This window comes from Manis javanica, chromosome X (genome assembly GCF_040802235.1).
Source record: "Manis javanica isolate MJ-LG chromosome X, MJ_LKY, whole genome shotgun sequence".
Classification (NCBI taxonomy): Eukaryota; Metazoa; Chordata; class Mammalia; order Pholidota; family Manidae; genus Manis; species Manis javanica.
In genome coordinates this window covers 32964379-32985340 of record NC_133174.1, presented here as the reverse complement: position 1 = coordinate 32985340, position 20962 = coordinate 32964379, and the positions used below count along the sequence as shown (strand labels likewise).

Sequence of the window (20962 nt, the reverse complement as noted above, 5' to 3'; positions counted from 1 at the left end):
TATGAAATGTGTCCAGTAAGGGGACGTGAATAATAGCACTTAGGAGGTTCATGTGTCTGGATTCTTTAAGTTATTCTGTAGATTTTAAGAGAAGTCCACTCAAATGCTGATGACGGAAGTTAGAATTATTGCAAAGGGTATCTAAAGACTGCATGACGTTTACCTATCAATTGCTTTATTTCTCTGCCAGTACTGTACATTAACAAATATACCTAGAAAGTGCTGCTTAGAATGCCTTACATGATACTTGGTGGAGGTGTGTAGCAGCCGCATGTCTGTGGGATTCGTGCATTTTTTTTCACCAAAAAAAAAAAAAGCTCGCTTAAAGGGATAGAGTATGTATTTAACTTGCTAGTGAATGATAGATGTTGTATAGGAATTTCCTTAAGATATTTTACTTTTAATTCAAAGATAAATAAAGCCAAATTGTTTTGCAATGTTAAGAAAAAAATTGGTTTATGCTTATAAAAATGGATGAAGTTATCTAAATGATCCATTGAGTGCCCATTTTAATTACATAGATGGAAGGATTACAAGAGGACAGTATTTTATGTCTACCCGCTGCTTACTGTGAGGTCAGTTCTTCAAATTTTTATTACTAGAATCTTACATAAACTTTTTGAGTTAAATTTCATTTCCAAATATACAAAGGGAAGTTTGTGGGCCATGGTCGTCTTTATTCATTGTGCATTTTGTTTTCTTTTCTGTTGTGTTTTTGTTTTGTTTTCTTTACGTTGTGTTTTTGTTTTGTTTTATTTACCTTCAAAAGAGAATGTTTCTATGCAATAGTGTATGTATGGACATACATACACACCGCATTTGTATCTATATACATACAGCTTTACAAATAAAGAATGTGTGACTACTTACATATAGATATTCTTACATTTTTATCTATTAAATTTAAAAATACCTCAGTTGTATCATAAATTGTGGTTGGTTTTGGGCAAACTTTTCTTTGAAAATACTTTCCTTTAAGGTAAGGCAAATGAAATAGCTTTTATGGTAAGATGTTGTTTTTTTTCCATCTCCGTTCTTTTTCTAGCGTGCAATGATGCGCTTCTCAGAGTTGGAGATGAAAGAGAGAGAAGGTGGCCACCCAACAACCAAAGACTCCGAGGTGTGCAAATTCAGCCCCGCTGACTGGGAAAGGTTGAAAGGAAATCAGGACAAAAAGCCAAAGTCAGTCGCCCTGGAGGAGACCATTGCCGACCAGAATGACAGCGAGAGATGTAAGTAAACCCAAGCAGCTTGTGCATGGTGGCATGTCTGTGAGAATGGGGTGACCACTTCCAGAGCTGAGGAAGGTGAGAAGAAGCAATTCAGTTATTGTAGCCTGATGTCCAGTTGGCGGCTACCAAGAGGAATGGGACGCTCTTGCCATCCATGGACTGAAAGATGGTCCTTTTTGAATGTTACGGCACCCAGGACTAAGGCACCTGTGAAAGATTATTTCCTGGGACACATCTTTTCCAGAGAAACCCTGGTCCTATAGTTAGTAACAGTCTAATACAATATAGCAGAGGAATGTTTGTGGGAGACATAAATGTGGTGCACATATGTTCTATTTTGTAGCAGGTACAGATGTGTGTTTTTTATAGCAATGGAATGGCACTTCCAGCCAGTGGCAGTTCCCCGTCCACCACAATGATGGTCTCATATGAAATGGAGAGTACTTTTGCTTTCTTCCCCTCCAAAGGCAAATGTTTTGTTAAAGGGGAATGAAGGGTGATGGCAAGCACCATAAAGATGAGCATCCTCATTTTCTGTGGCAGGTTTGTTTGCCATCATTGGGAGTTGACAACACAATCCAAAGTCATGGTATAAATGAGAGGGTTCTTCCAACCAGACAGAGGTTCAGTTATGTTGTGGAGGCAAAATGTAGAGAAAGCTAGTGCTCTTCTCAAGTCACTCCTCTGTCCCAACATCTCGTGCCCTACTGTGGTTGTGGTTGACTTCAGGGTTTGCTCATGAGACTTGCCTGCCTGTTAAGATGTTCACAGCATGTGGAGAAGGTCTTTCTCCTCATTTCTTAAATGTGCATACTTGAGGCCTAAAGCCTGCCTCAGACCTCCAAAACCTCATTGGTGCTGGTGATTCAGGGTGAATGTCAAGGAGATGGTGGGTGCATTTGCGAGCTATGTGCTTTTTGGACATCACAGCTTTGCTGTCTCCACGCACACTTTAGTTCATGCATGCCTGGTGGATTTGGGGAGGATTTGTGGACCAGGAGAGAGTGCTTTTCCTGCTTAGAGCACATGCCACCTCCCTCTGCCCTCAGCTCAGCCTTGGAGTCAGAGAAAGGCCTGCAGCCAGGGTTCTGGGTGGGGCACACCAGGCCAGTGTGTTGTATGGTGGTCCTAAAGAAGAGAGTTTCTGCTGCAAGTCAATGGGAGGAAGTCTTAATGTATCTGAAGTAAAGGTTTCCTTACTCCTCCATCTCAGGGGATTGATAGGGGAAAATGGAGGATCCAGGCTCCACTTGAGTGAAGCAGCAAGGAGCACCTTCTTCCTTGCCGATGCTCGCTGATGGCAGGCAGCCCCTCCCTTCTGACTTGCCCTCATAATGCTAGCTCTTGGGGAAGTTTCTCAGGGAGACCTGGTAGAAGTGGGCAAAGCCAAGTAAATGGGTGCTTCTCTAAAGAAGAGGGACTGTCTGCAAGGAAGAATCCCTCTCTGTTCTGGGTGGATGGCTCAAGGGGGCTGGAGGAAGAGAGAGCAGGGAGTGAGCCAGCCTTGAGTCTTCCTCTGGTTTTCCAGTCACACAGTCAGACCCAGGGTGGCCACTGCCCTTCTCAACTGAGTGGCTTCTCCCCAACCTTCTTCCCAGGGAAGCTTGTGTTCTTCCCCATGTTTCCTGCAGACGAGATAAACCTAGGGACGAAAACTCAGTGTGGCTGATGGGGATTGGGGCCCAAACACCAGATGATTTGGAAATGCCCCCTGTTTTCCCTCCCCTGAACTGCTCCAAGGCCAGACCAATGGGCTTGGTTCCTGGAGCACCCAGGACACAGCCCTGTGAGCCATGAATTGCTGGTTAGGACAGGAGGTTTGGGGAAAGTGAGGGGCCTGGTTTTAAAGGTCAGGGCAATGGAAGAGGTAGGTCACCATCACCAGCCTTCTGGGGACTTGTGGTTCGTGGTTGGCCAAGAAGAGTAACCTAGAGAGGCCGTTGTTCTTGCTGCCACATTCTAATCCAGGAATAGCAGGTGCTGGATCCACTGAGCTGCAAATTAATGGGCCTTCTTGTCCTTCTGGCCCTCATGTCTTGAGCCCACGCAGCCTTGGTTCCCTTCTCCAGCTCTCTGCTCACAGTGGCAGTGTGGCTAAGACCCAAGTTGCGAGCACATGGGAGGCTGGGGCAGGGATTGGGGGTGGGTAGGGGTTGCAAAGAGGGCACAGGGTGCCTTCTCCCTTCAAGGAGACACCAGGAACATCTAAGGTGGTGGGTGCTCCTTAAGAGCACAGCCCCAGCTGTTCAGGTATGGGTGTATCTTGATGAGAGGAGCTTGCTTAAGGAAAGTGAATTACCTTGAAAACAACAATGGTCAGATTTTCATTTTTCATGAAAGGGGTGGCTAAATTAAATTTTATATTTTAGAAGTTCAACACCAGGAGGTCGGCTGTTCCTCAAACTTGGAGGTTGATTAAGAGGAACCATCACTGGTGTTTTGAGGATGGGGAGAGACATGGAGACATCAGTCCCTTCCTCCTCAGACTTTGGAGGGACCATCTCCCTTGTCAGTCAGGGGCAATAGCTGGGCAGGACCTGGAAGAAGCCTCACTCAGGGCTTCATAAAACTTCTTAGCCCAGGAAACTTCTCTTCCAGCTGAGCACACCAACATGTTTGTAACCTCCACTGAGTTTGGAAGTTTCCCCACGCACTGAGGGTGTGATTTTAACAAGGTCAGCCTTTGATGGAGTTGCACTGCAGAGAAGGGCATTTCAGTCCTAGGTCACCACCTCAGAGCTCTCCCACCTTGTTTAAGGCTGAGGGACATGGCTCAACAGTGGTGGCTTGTAAATGTTGCTGTGGCCATGCTTGTGTGGGGCAGTGCAGCGACACAGTCAGAAATGATTCAGATGTCAGTGCTGTGAGTCCCATGATCACGTGCCGGGAGTAAGTGTTAAACCAGGAACACCACAAAGGACACAGCCATGTTCACTGCTTAGATCAAGTGACCAGGGAACCATGGTTTACCACTTTTAGAAGGGCCCAAAGTAGAAGCAATGGTGGAGCCTGATGGTAAAGACTCTTGGGTACTTGTTTCTCTCTCCATCTCCTGTGCCCTTGAGGGCAGTCCTGTGAGTTGGGGTTGGAATTACTGCGCCCAAGAGCTCAAGGTCTGCTGGGGGGCATGGAGGCTGCCTCCTCCCCCAACAGCTGGCGGCCAGGTGTCAGTCTTGGGCAGTCAGGGTGGGTGGTGCTCAGAGTTCTCACTGACCTGAGTACGGTCGCACTAGCACAAGGTCTTGGGGGGGACTTTCCCTGAGGGGAATTGGGTTGAAAGTGTGTGGATGGGCTATTTCAGGGAGCCCCAACGTTAGCAATGGGGGGTTCCTGACAGTAGTGATGGATGAGGAGCCACAGACATCACAGCAAGAGGTCCGTGGGGACAGGGCAGGAGGTGACCGTTGGCAAGGTCAGGCCCAAAAGCACCATCCCCAGTGGAGCAGCAGGCGCATGTGTGGCTTGCTCCCTGTCTTGGCAGGTGAAGGAGCACCTGCACCCAGGTAGCTTCTACCTGATGGAGAGCACAAAGGAGACAGAGGGGAAAGCCTGGCCTTGTAGGGGCACCCTCGTTCAGCCAGAAGCAGGGAGCTGAAGCCTCCTAGTCAGTCACTGCCTGCCAACACGGCAAAAGGCCATGCAGGTGAGATATAAGCTAATTTCACTGTTAGGAAGGAAGTTTGGGGGGTGGGGGGGTTTGTGTGGAAAAACTTCAGCAGGAAACCTTCCCTCTGAGCAAGACGCCTCTAGACAGATTGAGACTTGCAGACACAGGTGACTGAGATATGGGATGCAGTGTAAAGTGTGGAAGTGGCAACTGAAACACGGGCTAAGAGGTGCCTAGTCTGGTTGGGGGGCGTCGCAGGTGTGGGCAGAGGTGTGGCAGGGCAGTTTGGCACACTCTGGGCAGGGCCCTGCATTGGCCAAGCTGCTGCTTGATGGACTCTAGAAAGCATTCTGCCATCACCCAAGGGCCCTCTGCTTTCACACCCCCTGCTGTGAACCACCTAAAGGAGGGGGGAGAGAGTGCACTTTTAAATTAACTTTCAGATTGCACGTGGTTGTTACGATAGGCCTTAATTTCACACTGACTCCCAGCCCCTCACATGGGGTCTTCAAAGAAGGCTGACTGGACCAGAGAGGTCAAATGGTATATATAATGAGGAGGGCTCACATCTCAAAATTTCATACATACCAGGGCTAAAATCCTAGCTGGTTTGTTGAGTCTTGGAATCCTTTTTTCAGAGTGATTTCTCCCGCCTTGCCCTTTGCGGGGCTCGGCCTGTGTTTATGAAGCCCATCTCCAGGAGGCAGCTTGCAGTAATATTCCCACTTCACAGCTGAAGGGAGCCTGGTTGTAAAGTGGCGCTATTACTGACAGCATGGTTAAGAGGGTCACAGAGCAGCTGGAATGAGAGTCACCAGGTGCCCTCTGCTTTCCCGGGACTGGGCTGAGCTGAGTCCGGTGGCTGTCTCGGCTGCATGGCCCATAGGCAGGGGCCTGAAGTTTGGGGGTGGGGAGGGGGAGGGGGTTTCTCCTCCCATGGAGGAGCTCCATGTTGGGATGCTGCTGTGACAGAAGACCCATGTGGTTGGGGCGACTCCGCTGATTCTTTGCAAGAGGCATGGCCCCATCTGTCCTGCCTTGGGATGCCATTGGAGAGGCAGCGAATGGACTCCTTCCATCACTGGCAGCACAGGCTAGCCAAGGCTAGGGTGAACCTCGCCCCCACGACTGACTGCCACTCAGTGCTGGGAATGTACCCAAGAGGAGGCTGATCTGAGGGACCAGCTGGGCTGGCCACAAGTGGGAATGGTATTTGAAGCGGCTTGGGGAAAGGAGGAACAGTTGGGTCAGCATGTGAGGAGTGTGTTTATGATCTTATCTAGACATGGACTTGGGTGGCTCATGGCTCGGTATGACCAAAATAGCAAACCCATACCCCTAGTGCTGTGCAGGGTCCTGCACCTCACATCACAGTGATGCTAATGGAAGTATTCTGTACTAAAAAATGTGACCAGCAAAGCAGTCGGTGGGCTGGTTCTCAGGCTTAGTCTAGAGCAGAGGTAGTGAGTGCGGCGGGCAGAGGCGATTTAAGGAGAGGCTCCCAGTCTGTGCCAAGTGGAGCCGCAGGGGCAGGAGCCAGCACCGGCAGTGCCCCACCAGGAGGAGGCGCCCCTGCCGCCGCCGATGGGGTGGAGCCATGTCTTTGGAATGTCTTTCCCTGCTTGCCTATGAGGGCCGGCCTGGAGGAGTGCAAGTGCGGATGACAGCTGGCCCCGTGGCTGTGCATGTCACTGAGGTGCTGGGTCTCAAGGGCCTTCATCCTGGGCAGGGAAAGGGAGCCCCTTGGTTTCAGTGATCTGCTCTTCCCTCCGTGTGTGTGAGAAGAGGACAGAGGGACATGTGGTAATCATGTTGAGTTTGAAATTGCCCCTAACTATTAGGTGCCAGGAAGCCTTTCCTTTGGCTTTACCGGGCCCATCTTCTGAGTGCCCCTTCTTCTCCCTGCTCAGCACCCTTCCCCCATTCCTCTTTGTCCCCCACCTCCCCAGTTGACTAAACATTGGTGTCACCCCTTCTGCTGAAGACATTTGGGGGATGTTTGGTCTCATTACATCAGCCTTCCTTTTATTTGGAAATAACAACCTCAGCAAATATTTCCATAGAGACTCTTAGGTCAGCCCTGGCTTGGTTGAATCTTCCCACAGAGTCACCCACCCTTAGTGGGAAAGGACCCTGGAGGGGACCTGAGCATCACTGAAGCTGACTGACTGGGGTGGCAGGCGAGGGGTTCTTTGATGATGTGCTTTAAAAAAAACACAGCACTGATGCCTCATCTCCTTGATTCTTTCGTCCCCAGTTGTAAGAAGGTAGACGGAGAAAGTTGAGTGTGGTGTATGCCTCATTTTCTCCTTTACTTTTTGATTATCCTTCATTTGTGACATTCTGTTTCTGAGGGGTTTGTGTTTCCAGTGTGTTTGGAAGCCCCAGTCTCCAAAGAAGAGTCTGTAGGTAGCAGACTACCTTAGGCTTGAAGGTGTGACCTGCTCCCCAAATCCTGCCATTTCGTGATGACCTTTGGGCGTCCATTTCTTTATTATTGTCTCCCCTTCCCCAGGTGAATATAATGCTGGAAACAAACACGATCCCTTCGAAGCTCCAGAGGACAAAGAGCTTCCCGCAGAGAAGTACTTTGTGGACAGGCAGCCTGTGAGTGAGCCGCCTGCTGACCAGGTGGCCCCAGACACGCCCCACAGCCCCACCCTCCGACTGGACAGGAAGCGCAAAGTCTCAGGTGACAGCACCCCCACTGAGACCACTGCAGAAGAGCTACCAGAGGACTCTCTGCTGAAAGCCAAGCGAAGACGGGTCTCCAAAGGTGAGCTCAGCCGGCTTGTGCTGCCTGCTCAGCGGCCTGTGCATGTAGCCCAAGGTGGACGGACTTGAGGCGTGCTGGCTACCCTAGCCGCAGGGCACCCAGGGGAGGCCATAGGGTGGAGCTGTGGAGGTTTCCAGTCCCACCCTGGGGAAGCCGCCCACACCTCCCCTCCCCAAGCCAGACGCAGGAGCACCAGCCCAAAGTTGGCCAAAGACCAATAGGCCTCTCCCAAGATGTGGTGTCATGCCCCTCCCCTCCCCCACCCCCATTAGTGATGCATAAGACAGTTTGTTCCCCCCCCAGGGGGCTTTTTGATTAATTTGTAGTTATTTCTCCATTAGATGACTGGCCTGAGAGGGAAATGACAAACAATTCCTCTAACCACTTAGAAGACCCACATTATAGTGAGCTGACCAACCTGAAGGTGTGCATTGAATTAACAGGGCTCCATCCTAAAAAGCAACGCCACTTGCTGCACCTTAGAGAGCGGTGGGAGCAGCAGGTGTCGGCAGCAGAGAGCAAACCTGGCCGGCAGGGCAGGAAGGAAGTGACCCAGGCAGTTGTTCAGCCTGAGGGCACTGCCCAGGGCACTAACATCTCCGAAGAGAAACCTGGCAGGAAAAGGGCAGATGCCAAAAGCAACAGAAGCTGGTCAGAAGAGTCCCTCAAATCCAGTGACAACGAACAAGGTATGCAGAGGCCACCCTGTGACTACCTGTCCTACTACGGGAGGGTGGGTGACCCACCCTCTGTGGGAAAGGCCCTGGGGGGCCTGAGCCCATAGACGTTGAGACTAGGACGAGGCAGGTGGGGGGAGCTCTTTCGAGATGTGCTCCCAGCCTCCACACTTTCCCGGAGGAGTGCAGCTGAGAGGGGGGGAGCTCGAGTTTCAGGGCTGCTAGCACCCTCTCTCCAGCCTCAGGCTGGGTCTGGTCACGAGGGCTGAGCACCCAGGTCCCGGTCCCCGGTTGGGGCAGAGGGTGGGGCTTGAGAACAGGAAGGGCTGGCTTCTGCTCTCTGGTCCCAACCCTTTGAAGAAACTTGCCATTTGGCGTTTTGTGGGTTAACCTATTTGCCGTTTGAATGTGGAATAATTAAAATATTAATGCTTTGAAAACATAATTGGTATATCTTTAAAAACTGAAGCTGCTCCGGTGATCAGTGCTAACAATGGGCTTTTCTTTCCACACCGGCTACAACTGTGTAACGCCTGCTTCTTCTCCACTCCCTCCCTCCCACCCTCCCCTGTCTGGATTCAGGCTTGCCTGTGTTCTCCGGCTCTCCGCCCATGAAGAGCCTTTCATCCACCAGTGCAAGCGGCAAAAAGCAGACTCAGCCAAGCTGCACGCCAGCCTCAAGGCTGCCTGCCAGACAACAGAAAATTAAAGAAAGCCAGAAGACAGATGTGCTGTGCACAGACGAAGAAGAGGATTGCCAGGCTGCCTCCCTGCCGCAGAAATACACCGACAACAGCGAGAAACCATCCGGGAAGAGACTGTGCAAAACCAAGCATTTGATCCCTCAGGAGCCCAGGCAGAGCTTGTCAATGACGGGGGACTACTACGTGGAGAATGCTGATGGCAAGGTACTTCTTGCCCCCTGATCCCCACTGCCCCGGGCCTGTGTGAGCACATTCCACCTGCCTGCTTCTGGCAACCAAGCTTTCCTTTTCTGGACTTCTCCCCCAAATGCTCCCCCATCCTAGAGGGCATGTCTCCTGGGTGGTGGTGAAGTTTCGAATAAGAAAGAAACCCCTTCCCCTGACACCCCATACCCCCACCATCAACAAAAGAAAAGGAAAAAGTGCCATCCTCCCCTCAGGTTTGTGACTTGGGGACGAGGGGAAGAGGCGGGTGTTGGAAGAACGGCCTCAAATGTCTTCACTGCCTGGTTTTGTGATAGGTGACCGTCCGGAGATTCAGAAAACGGCCTGAGCCCAGTTCTGACTATGATCTGTCACCAGCCAAGCAGGACCAGAAGCCTTTCGACCGCTTGCAACAGTTGCTACCAGCTTCCCAGTCCTCGCAGCTGCCACGCTCAAGCTCGCCTCCAGAGACTACCCAGTCTCGCCCAATGCCGCCAGAAGCCCGGAGACTTATTGTCAATAAGAACGCTGGTGAGACCCTCCTGCAACGGGCGGCCCGGCTTGGCTATGAGGTGAGTGTCCTCATGGTACCCTGGATTCAGAAACCACTGGCTGCTGCTCCTCGACATTGCGGGACAGGGGGTGCAGGGAGGCTCAGAGCCCAGCCCTCTCACATCATCAGGGCGCTGGGCTGGGTGTTTCAGCAGGATGTTTGTGTGAGCCCCACTCACACCCCCGTCTCTTTGGTGGTTTGTTCAATCACGGTGTGAAGAGAAAAACCTCTCTGATGTTCAGTTCATGTTCAGGCAGGTAGGCTGCTTTGGCATACTCCTGTCTCCCTCACTTATCTCTGATACAAAATCTGACATAACCCAGGGCTTGGCGACTAGGGGAATTTTAATGAGACCTTTTAGATTCTGATTAGCAAGGGAGAGATGAGTTACCAGCTCTATTTTGGGTTGCTTGTGCTGGCTCAGGTGGCACGGTGCCCCTGTGAGATAGCAGGTGGGAAACGTCTGTGCGGGGGAGGGGCTGGTGGGGACAGACCTCTGTGAGAGGACAAGGGAGTCCTAGGGCTGAGGAAGAGACTCATTCATACTTTGCTCCAAACTCACTGGCCACCCCCAAATTGCCACCCTGCATGCCCAATGACAGCAATGGCCTATATCACTGTAGCAATGCCCACAGTATGATCCATAGTAATTAATTTCACGTCTTCAGCGTTTTTGTGCAACAGTAACAAGTATGAGGAAACTGAGCTCCCAGGGGACTCAGTGATACTTGTCCAGGTAGCAATACTGCAGTGTGGCTCCAAAGCCCAGCCCCCCACACGCTTTTCACTGACACTGGCTCACGTTGGAACCGCCCTTCCTACAGCTCAAAACCTCTGAGCTAGATGACTCCCTCTGCCCTGTGCAGCTCCCCCACCACACTTGTCAGTTGAAAGGGTGATGTAAGAGCCCACAGAGCAAAGACATTTTTTAAATGCTGGCATCAGCCCTCTGGGAGTTGAATGGTGAAAAAAAATGTGGCTCAGTAGCCTAGTGTGGAGGGGTGAACGAGCACCATGGTGTCAGGACCTGTGCTGGCCGGGCTCAGCTGGGAGCTCACAGGATTTGCGTGGAGCCCTGGCTCCCACCCTCGAGCCACCAGCCATCCGTCCACTGTAACCGCCCCATCCTGAGCCCACCCTTGAGGCCTGACTGTCTGGGTAGGAAGATAGGACATCTTCTTCTTTTGAGGCTATTTTTGGTTATTGGTTGTATGCACTGTTGTTTGTACCAACATGTCTCTTCTGGAGATCTCTGGATTACCTGAACAGAACTCTGAAAGGATTTTGGAGTTAGCTCAGCTGAAATGCAGGCGGCAGCCACTGGGTTTCCTCTGAGCTGAGAGCAGCAGGAGCAAGGGGGACAGGGTTGGTGTTGGAGTTGGACAGCACAGGCCTGGTGTTCACTCCTTATTAGCTGGAGCTGAGAAAGTAAACTTCGGCTGCCAGCAAACCCTGCAGATGAGAGGAGGGAGGGCGGTGCTCCTGGCCCTGCCATTGATCTTGGCATCAGTTCCACCAGTCTCCCTTTGGGACCAGAGACCTCAAGAGGCCCTTGTTGGTCCTCTAAGGAAGTTTCCATTTTGGTTTTCTTAAAGCCAGTGGATTTGAGGCCCGCACCAAGGGCCACCTGATCCATACCTTTTTAAGCTACTTTTGATGGCGTGTGAAGTCTTGGGGAATTTTTGTGTTGAGACAACTGTTTTTTTCCCCAACTTCGAATGTAAATTTCAGTATATAAATTGCACAGATCACCAGTTCTGATGCTGAACATTTTATTTAACTGTAAGATGAAAGTTCAACTTTGAGTCCAACTTTCCAGGATTTCTTGAAGCTGAATTTAAAATATTGGGATGATGGCCAGTCAGGAGATGGGACACTCTAAAGGGTAATTTGCTTAACCCAGTAAAGGGGTGGTTTGAGCGCACAAATTTGGGAGAGTTTCTGTGAAGTTAGCCTTCACCATTGTTAGTTTCTGCTTAGCTAAAGATTCCATGTGCAGTAAAAAGGCTATCCAAGCTTTATATCATACTAGTCTGGTTCTAGAAACACTGTCTCTTAAATAGACCCCTCGCACGGCCATGGACCGTCATCCCTGCCCTCTCAATAAAAAGGCTTCTCTGTGTTTCAGGCAAAAATGCCAATATGCAACCACATGCTTGTGCGTTTAGTGGTGATGGTTAAATTTTCTATGAATTGAATAAATCATGTTTTTAAAAAAGTTAATGAGGCATTTAATTAATTAACAATGTCGGGTTTATGGCCTTTATGGTTACATTTTGTGGTTAATGGCATTCAGCTTATAGCTGCTTAACAGGGAATTGTCCAAGAAAAACAGTTTGATTTTGTTTGGGAATGGGTGGGCTGTCCTTCAAACACTCCTATCTCTAGTGTAGAAAATAAACCAAGAAATGTGTTGGGTAGAGAGTAGTTGCTGTCCTTTTACCATTGCCTTCCCAGCTAGGAGACTACTTAGCTCACTGAACCCCAACAGAGAGAGCCTTGTATCATGCTCATCGCAACTGGATTGTATTCCTCCAGCTGGAGCTCTCTGGGGCCTTTTGAATCTTCCCAGCTGACTAGGTACCAAAAGATCTGAGTTACAGGTCTGGGACTTCTTGTTAATTGAACTTGGAGTTTAACCTCTCTGGGCCTCAATTTCCCCAAGTGTTGAATGAGAACAGTAGCACCTTCCCTTCCCTTCCTGGTGTCTTATAGGTTACTGGGGGATACCAGAAGGCATACTCTTTGGGGGAAATGAGACATGCTACCTGAATAGCAGTAGCAACATGGTGAGTTAGGACAGCCCATGGCAGAAAGTGTGACCTGGCTGTTGTTGGGTTCCTACTGCCTTTCCTGCCATCCTACAGGAAAAGAATTGACTTCCATCAGCTTTGCCATCCTTGCGCTTCTAGATACCCTCACATCATCAGCTCTAGTTGTGATAAAGGGTTGGCAGGTGAAGGCTGTAATTGCCAGAGCAAATAAAACCAGGCTTGATAGGACACCAGGCAGGCTGCGGGGACTTAGGTAAATTGATCTGCACACAGCAGTCAGTGGTGCACAGACCTGATCCCAGAGCCACATGATGGGGCCTCTCCCAGGTTGGGGCACACAACTCATTAGCTTGCAGCCGTCCACTCAAGTCTGGCTAGTGAAGATCTGCTAAAAGAGCAGCAGCTTCATGCGGTATCCTGGATACCAGGGCTCAGGGCAGGTGGCCTGGGAGCCCAGAGGATTGTGAGCTTTCTGGCAGGTTAGGATCTGAATGAAGTAATGCATTTGTGGGTATGCCTTTTCTCTCCCTCCTCTTGTTTTGGAAGGGAGCTGCTGCAGTGACCTGAAGCAACAGGGTACCGATGGCCAGGTTTATCAACATGCAGGTTCATAGGGTGAGCACATGGAACATTCTAGTTAGCTCCCACAGGAGTGGTCCCCTTGGATTGATGTGTCCTGGAAAGGGCAGAAAAGATTTTTCAGGCCCACCTCACATCTGTGGCTGGTTAGAACAACCCTTCTTTTAGGTTTAACAGATGAGTTCTTTAAGAGTTGTCACAGGGAGACCTGCTCTGACCACATCTAGCTCCCCCATATCAAGTGGACCATGTATTGGGCCATGCTCAGGCTCTTCCGGATCCCAGCTCTCAGAACCTGACAGCTCCTTGCTGGGCATGACTTGTAGCAGAACAGTGTAACTTGTTTTCTGGTGCCAAATGCTATTCTATGTATTTGAAAACTTTCTTAATCAAGGTAATAAAACATTGAATAAATTACTGCTCTGCTTACTGGGAACGATTCATATTAATATTTTAACATGCCAAAGAAAGATTAATAACAGTGATTTTAATGCAAACTGTTGACACAGAACACCTTCTGAACAGGGGGGTAGACTGGCTTTATTTACTTCTTGCAATGTGTAGATTGTAGTATGTGGTTTTTCAGATCACGGTCATTAACTTAAGTAAATCTGAATACATTACATTGATTTAGCCCAGAATTGGGTGGAGAGTGAGTTAAAATAGAGGGTGGTTAAAATTATCTGAAGCATTCTGTGTCATTTCTTGATCCTGTTTGTGGTGCAGAGAGCGCGCCTCTTTTCCTCTCCTGAACATACAAAAAGGAGCATTTGCCACCCAGCTTAGGGAACTTCACTTGGGGGTGAGGACCTGGGTAACCCGGGTGTTCCTCCCTAAGTTGAGGCATGTTCTCCAGCTGACTTCATCTCTCTTTATGCATTGGTCATCCATATTTCCATCTAAACTTGTCATCTACCACCACCACCTACTGAATGGAACCATCAAGTGAGAATGCCCTGTACTTGCCAATGTGTGATCTGGGATATTAGCAGCTGGGACCCCTCTGCACTGGCCATGCCAGGCCCTGGGCTGATGGCTTTTGCAGCTATCTGATCGCATCTCTCAACTGCCCTGTGGAGAAGGTCTGTTATTCTTGTTTCCCAGAGAAATGGAGGCTTAGAGAACTTCACGGGTGGCTTGCCCAGGGCCAGGCAGCTGGGGCACTAGAGCCCCGGACCACACTGTCTCCACCACCAAGCCCTTCACACACACTCTTGCCCCCTCATCAAGACATCCACCACCTGCCTGCGCCTCGGCAGGCACTGAGACCCAAGGATGTGTGCTTTTGAAAGGGGGCCCTGTCAAGCCAAGGAGCGGCTCCCCTTACAAAGTTCATTGTGCAGGGGTCTAATGGCATTGCCTTCCCTCCCCTCCCCACAGGAAGTGGTCTTGTACTGCCTGGAGAACAAGATCTGTGACGTGAACCATCGAGACAACGCAGGTTACTGTGCCCTGCATGAAGCTTGTGCCCGGGGGTGGCTCAACATTGTGCGGCACCTCCTTGAATATGGTGCTGACGTCAACTGCAGTGCCCAGGATGGAACCAGGTCAGTGGCAGGTCTTAACTCTTAGCCTAGCCCTGCTGGGGCACCGCCAGTGGTTCTCAGGGTACATGGGGAAACCCCAGAAGGAAAGATGGAGAGCGATGTGTAAGTGTGTTGATGGCAGAGTCATCCAGAATGGAATCTAACAGACTACTCTGGCAAATATGGACAAAAGTCCCTGAAAATGTTGAGGTATGCATGAGTAATTGGGGGGTCGCCTTTTAAGATCTTAAACTCTTCATCAGCATCTATTAAATCACCATATTTAAAATACAGGCAAGTTGAAAGTCCCAGGAATACGGAAAAGGACCAGTAGCCAGCTGCTGGCTCAATACAACCTGTCATTTCCACTGACATCCCTGGGCCTGGCCCCCAGCCGGTCCTTAACCTCGGTTTACTGCTCAGAGGCCCAGGTCTGAGTCAGCCCAAGCATCTTCCTGGTTGTGTGGGTGGAATGCTACTGGGAGGCAAGGCAAGGGCTTTCCTGATGGTCAGAAAATGAGCAGATCGGGGATGTACTTGGTGTTTCATGATTTTGCCATGAGCATTCCCTCGGGATGGGACCATGGGCAGCATTCTGACCCCAGTGGACAGGGAGTCAGAGGACTGGACCCTCCTGAGAATTCACGCTGGGGACTTTGCTTCTAGACTAGAGGCTTGATCATTGATCTATAAGCTGCTGGGGACCAGCTTTCAGGAAGGGTTCCACTTTGCACCTAGTTTCTCTTAAAAATGGAGTAGGCTGCTTTTTTTTTGTAAATGGTATATCAGTTGCTTGTGTATTGGCTTCCACAATGGTGGGATTTTATTTTTTTCCCCCTGTAAGTTGTATCTCAGTCTGTCTCTACTTAAGTGCATTGAAAACGTTTTCATTTGGCTCCTTAGGCCCTGGAATAAGACAGGTTGGCATTTAGGAATTAAGCCTGACATAGTCCCTTCACCTGCCCTGTAGAAATAATAACAGAGTAAATTCATTGCTTAACCTTGGGCTAGTCACAGTGCCTCAGTTTCCCTAACTGGAATGAATGGCAGTGACAGTACATACCTTAATGAAATATTGTACCTAGGAGGCTTGGTGCACACACACCTAGTTTTGCCTGTTGTTGCCAGAGGCAAGTGTATGTGCACAAGTTTAATCCCGCCGTGCATCTGTCCTAGGCCGCTCCATGATGCCGTTGAGAATGATCACTTGGAAATAGTCCGCTTGCTCCTCTCCTATGGTGCTGACCCCACTTTGGCTACGTACTCAGGTAGAACCATCATGAAAATGACCCACAGTGAACTTATGGAAAAATTCTTAACAGGTATGGCAAAGTTCAGGAAATGGTCTTACTCAAACATCTAAATGATGACTTCACACACTTCTGACTAAACAGTGCCACTTGCTCACTTGGCCCACCCTTGTTTACTTTAAGTTACAATTTTTGGAAAGAGCAGCATAAAATTAGTCTACCAAGGAATATATATATATATATTTGCATATGAAGGCTGAAAAAATTGATAGTTTGCTGGTCTAGCTTTGGTGTTAGTGGGCTAGGGTGGTCTTTCCCCACAGAAGGCAGGCAAACTGGTGTGCAGGTTTTGGTTAGATACGGCAGAGAGCAGGGGGCTGGAAAGGACACAGAGAGAGTGTCATGCGGGTGGACAGGAAGTAGCATGCCAGCCCTGACAGTGAAGTGCCCCCTAGCTTGGCCAGCATTTGATCCTCACCAGCAGGTTTTATCTTGTTTTTCCTCTCTCCAGATTATTTAAATGACCTACAGGGTCGCAGTGATGATGACTCCAACAGCTCTTGGGAATTCTATGGCAGCTCTGTGTGTGGTGAGCAGCATGGCTCTTTTTAGTTCAGTGGGAAGTGGGTGAGTTCCAGAACATTTCCCTGCGGCATGGGTGAAGGGTGCTGGGTGCTGTGAGCAGGGCTCAGTTGGGAAAGAATCTTCAGAGAGTCCCGTTTTGACAGCAGCTGAAGTCTCCTGAATCCTCTGTCTCTTGTTTGCCCTCCATTAGAACCAGATGATGAAAGTGGATATGATGTTTTAGCAAATCCCCCAGGACCTGAGGACCAGGATGACAATGATGAGGCCTACAGTGATGTGTTTGAATTTGAATTTTCAGAAAGCCCCCTCTTACCATGTTACAACATCCAAGTGTCGGTTGCTCAAGGGTAAGTATGGCTCTTGTGGTTGAGAACTAGCTGAGCTGCTCTTGACGGTAGGAGTTAAAAATGCCGTTAAGTGGAGAAGGGTGGGTGGGTGAGTGAATTCCTATGTATCTATGAAGCTAACATAATGCAAGAGCTCTCCAGAAAGGTGGGGGTGTGCAGCATGGTATAACTGCCCTCCTCGGAACACACCCCCAGAGTCCAGAAGACAGTGAAGTCAGTGACTGGTGTTTCACAGAAGGGTTGGTAGCTTGGATCCTTCAGTCACTAAACTCTTTGGGAAGGGGTCCTCTTCAGGAGCCTCCCCAAAGGGCTACCGCAGGGCCCTTCCAAGGCACTTGAGGTCTCCTGGACTTAACTGATAACACCCCCCTCTCATGTAAGATTAAGAAAAGCAGTGTATGCCACCTGGGATCTTGTGTGCTACCAAGTTTGCTTAGGTCCCATGTTGCCCCACCATGTCCCTGGTGACCAGGACCTGAGGGGTACACGTCAGGAGACTGTTCCACTGTGCGCTGACAAAGGTGCTTAATGAGCATCATCGTCCTCAGGCTCTGAAGCTATAAATGTGTGTGACATTTTATTAGTAATAGAAATCACACCATGAGGCAGGGTGTAGGTAAGGAATGCAGTGCCTTCCCGAAGACGTCACTCCCGGAAGCATTAAAGGATGGGGGTGGAGGTGTGGGAAAGGAAAGCCAGCCAGCCTTCTGTTTATTACAGTGCTCTGTTCATGAGGACTAGAGGGGGGAGGGGAGGTTGCAGAGGCATTTGCGGCCCACCCTCTGGCTGGGATACAGACTGGCTTCCCGTGGTGACTAGTGGGACTCTATTGGAGTATAGTGGCTTGAGATATGACCAGAGCCAAGTGGGCAAGTCTTTTTACCTGTCAGTTTCCTTGAGTCCTGAGGTGGCCTGCAACCAGCTCATCCAGAGGGGCTGCTCCTGCTTCCAGTGTCATTGGTCGATCCTTCCTAGATGGTCTCAATTAATCCAGATGCATTCCAGAGTTCCCACCAGTAGGAGTATATTTCTTTTCTCTTCTAGGTTTTGTGAAAAGTGATGGTGGCGGGGAGGGGCATCAAAGCAGAAGTAACTGGTGCTTGGCCCAACTGGGGACTGAGTTCATCAGGATGGTAGTTAATAGTTAGGAACACTTTGAATTTTGCCAGAAACTCAAACCCAATTTCCTTTCTCTTTTGTAGGCCTCGAAACTGGCTTCTGCTTTCAGATGTGCTTAAGAAATTGAAAATGTCCTCCCGCATATTCCGCTGCAATTTCCCAACTGTGGAAATTGTCACCATTGCAGAAGCAGAGTTTTACCGGCAGGTTTCAGCAAGTCTTTTGTTTTCATGCTCCAAAGACCTGGAAGCCTTTAACCCTGAAAGCAAGGAGCTCTTAGATCTGGTTGAGTTCACCAGTGAGCTTCAGACTCTGCTGGGCTCATCCGTAGAGTGGCTACACCCCAGCGACCTGGGCTCAGCTGACTACTGGTGAGTTGGCTAGGCTCACCATGTACAGTGTGTGATAGTGTTAATCCTTGTGCATATGTGTCATAATATGACTATTTCTGTAAAGAAAGGACACTATTACATATGAAAAGATCTCTTCTTTATATAAGAGAAATAACTCCAGTTGGAAGGACTTAGAAACATGTTTTTTTCTTTTTAAACTTTTAAGTCAGTTTTTATGAAGTTGTTACAATGTTTCTTTACTTTTCAATGCTTTGGGATAGGTTTGTTTTTACTTGGAACATTTGTTTCTTTTATTTTTTAAGGAAAAAAAAATGAGGGAAAGGAGCACCACACTTTGACTTAATTTCATACAAAGCTCCAATAACAGAACGACAGAATTTGTAACTGTTGAAATTATGGTGGGAGCTGTGTGGTTGGTCTGGGGGAGTGAATTCAGTGAAGGCACTTGGCAATGTTGAAACTTTGTTTTGTTTACAGAGTACCTGCTCAGGCCAGGTAAATGCTATTGGATGTAATCCAGTAGTGTGTAATATATATTCGAACCATATCCACACACAACAACTAATTGTATGAAACTTTTATATCCTAATTTAAAAGCTGTGAAATTAGTTTTCACGCATCAAACCGGATTGTTTATATGTTTAAACATTTTATGCTCTTATTTAAAGAAGACTTTGAGCTATTTTTTTCTGTACCTGTAAAATATTGAAAACTAACATAATACGTTGAGGTTGCTTGAAAATGTACATAAAACTACAATTTTCTGAATGTGTGTTTATGTTTGAAATCTGTGTTTTAACTTTGTAAGTAAATTCTCTGCCTTTGTATTTATATTTTACAAAAATTTTCTTAAAAGGCAATAAACCTGTTGAGGAAAGGAGAAAATCGAAGTATCTTGTGTCCTTATATATTCCTAAAGCATTATTGTTGTCATAGATGTTTTAAAAGATTCCGTATAGATGACTTTAGGGCAATTTATAATCTCTATAAAGCAAAGCAGACTGGATGATTTCAGGGAAATTATACTGAAAAAACTATTTGGAGTCATACCTACCCTAAAATCTGGGTTTGGGGACATAACATTTTGATACCTCTCACATCCTTCTCTTCCCCATCTCCTTTGTTTGTTCTCCTAGGCTGTTATATTGCCTTTGGCCTTGATGGATTATAGTAGTTCCATCATAACCAACCGTTTATATTTAGGAGTGCTTTTTCCAGAAAGAGTGATTTCATTGTCCTCTTTGTCCAGACCTCATTTTTTATTACCTTTTAGGATCAAGTCCAAACTCACTTGGCCTGATAGTAAGGCCTTCTAGTTTTGACCACTCTGCTACTCCACTGCTCTTATTTTTTCTACCAGTGTCCATGTTGGGCACTCATCAGTTGGCACTAGTTTCTGTCCCACATCCTTTCATGCCCTTCCTGCACTGCAGAGGCTAGAGTGTTAAACTGCTAGACTCCCTTGCAGCTAGGATCTGAATGCCTATTGTGTTTGGAGGGCAGAGTGAGATATAGTCATCTTCTTGGTCTAGTGGCTGCTGATAAGAAAGGACAGGGATACGTGCTGGCCAGTTGGAGTGACTAGACCAGCCTTCCAAAATTGGGTCTTCAGCTTTGTGGGTGATGAGAAGCAGTAGTGCTTGTGGCGACAGATTTTTGATGCCTAGTTGGGTGACAGCCTCAACAGGTTAGTCAAGAACCCAGTGATTCCAGTGTTGTCCATGACTCACATTCCTTGGATCTTCCCAAAGACACAAGGATCTGATTCCTTTTATCAAATCCATTTGCTCAGAATGCCCTGTGTGCTTTCCTGTCCTCCATTCATCACTGAGAGCACCGGGACAGAGCAGATGGAAGGGGGTTCTGGTGCCAGGAAGGAAACCAGGAAGGGGCTCTTGGAGGATGTGGAGGGGGAGGGGCCAGCAAACCTGGCAGGTGGGAAAAATGAGGCATAGTTGGGAATGTGAAAATCTGGCACTGTCAACCCCATCTGTGGAAGGAGCAAGAGTGGGCCCCTTGTTGGGAGAGACTTAGAGAGTCAAATGAAGTTTGGGATGTAGCCCAGAGATAGCGAAGTGTTTTCTATCTGTTTTCCTTATTATAGAAAAATATACTTTCGTTATAAACAAAAAAAATCTAAGCATTTCAGAAATAGAGGTTCTTGGCCTCCCTAGCCAGCCTTGCCTCCCACCCCCCCACTTGAGAATTAAAAGCACTGTTAATAGTGTGCTGAAACTTTTTTTTTAGGAAGTCACATCAGAGAGCAGGTGGGAGTGACAAAAAGGAAAAAGCAAATAGCAGGACCAGTAAAACAGACCTGCAGAAATGATTTAAGCAAAAGACGACTGGTGAGCCTGAGCCTGAACTGTATTTAGCCAGGGTCTCCCAGGAGCCTAAAGTAAGGCAAAGAATAACTCCAGGGCATTTGGCTCTTTGTATTTGGGCTGGAGGCAAAGGGAAGGCCTGAGGCCAGCTGAGGTTCTATCCTGGATGAAGGTCCTTCTATTAACTAAGCCAAGAAAACAGGTGGGAGCCAGAGGTTTAAGGGATGGTACATAAGGAACTTGATTTAGGAGACATTTAAGGTTGTGGTTCGTGCATTAAGAGTAAGAACATTTATTGTAAGAACCATGAAGGTGTTTGAAAGTGTAGATGTGGCACAGCTAAAGAACTGAC

General features: G+C 48.4%; 1 protein-coding gene across 14 annotated transcripts in view; it reads left to right on the top strand.

The window, feature by feature from the left end:
• Positions 1 to 19176, top strand: part of BCOR (BCL6 corepressor) — a 108787-nt gene extending 89611 nt beyond the window's left edge. For 10 of the 14 annotated variants that reach the window (XM_073227876.1, XM_037001534.2, XM_073227873.1 and 7 more), the window contains 11 exons: positions 522 to 575; positions 1046 to 1232; positions 7355 to 7615; positions 7957 to 8304; positions 8875 to 9200; positions 9518 to 9772; positions 14487 to 14653; positions 15809 to 15954; positions 16394 to 16471; positions 16658 to 16814; positions 18017 to 19176. In XM_073227876.1, coding sequence (XP_073083977.1) covers positions 522 to 575; positions 1046 to 1232; positions 7355 to 7615; positions 7957 to 8304; positions 8875 to 9200; positions 9518 to 9772; positions 14487 to 14653; positions 15809 to 15954; positions 16394 to 16471; positions 16658 to 16814; positions 18017 to 18308 — 2271 coding nt within the window. In that variant the 3' untranslated portion in view covers positions 18309 to 19176. The remainder of the gene's footprint in view (positions 1 to 521; positions 576 to 1045; positions 1233 to 7354; positions 7616 to 7956; positions 8305 to 8874; positions 9201 to 9517; positions 9773 to 14486; positions 14654 to 15808; positions 15955 to 16393; positions 16472 to 16657; positions 16815 to 18016) is intronic. The other 4 variants (XM_017667469.3, XM_017667468.3, XM_017667470.3 and 1 more) reach the window with 4 other exon arrangements.
• Positions 19177 to 20962: the final 1786 nt, after the last annotated feature.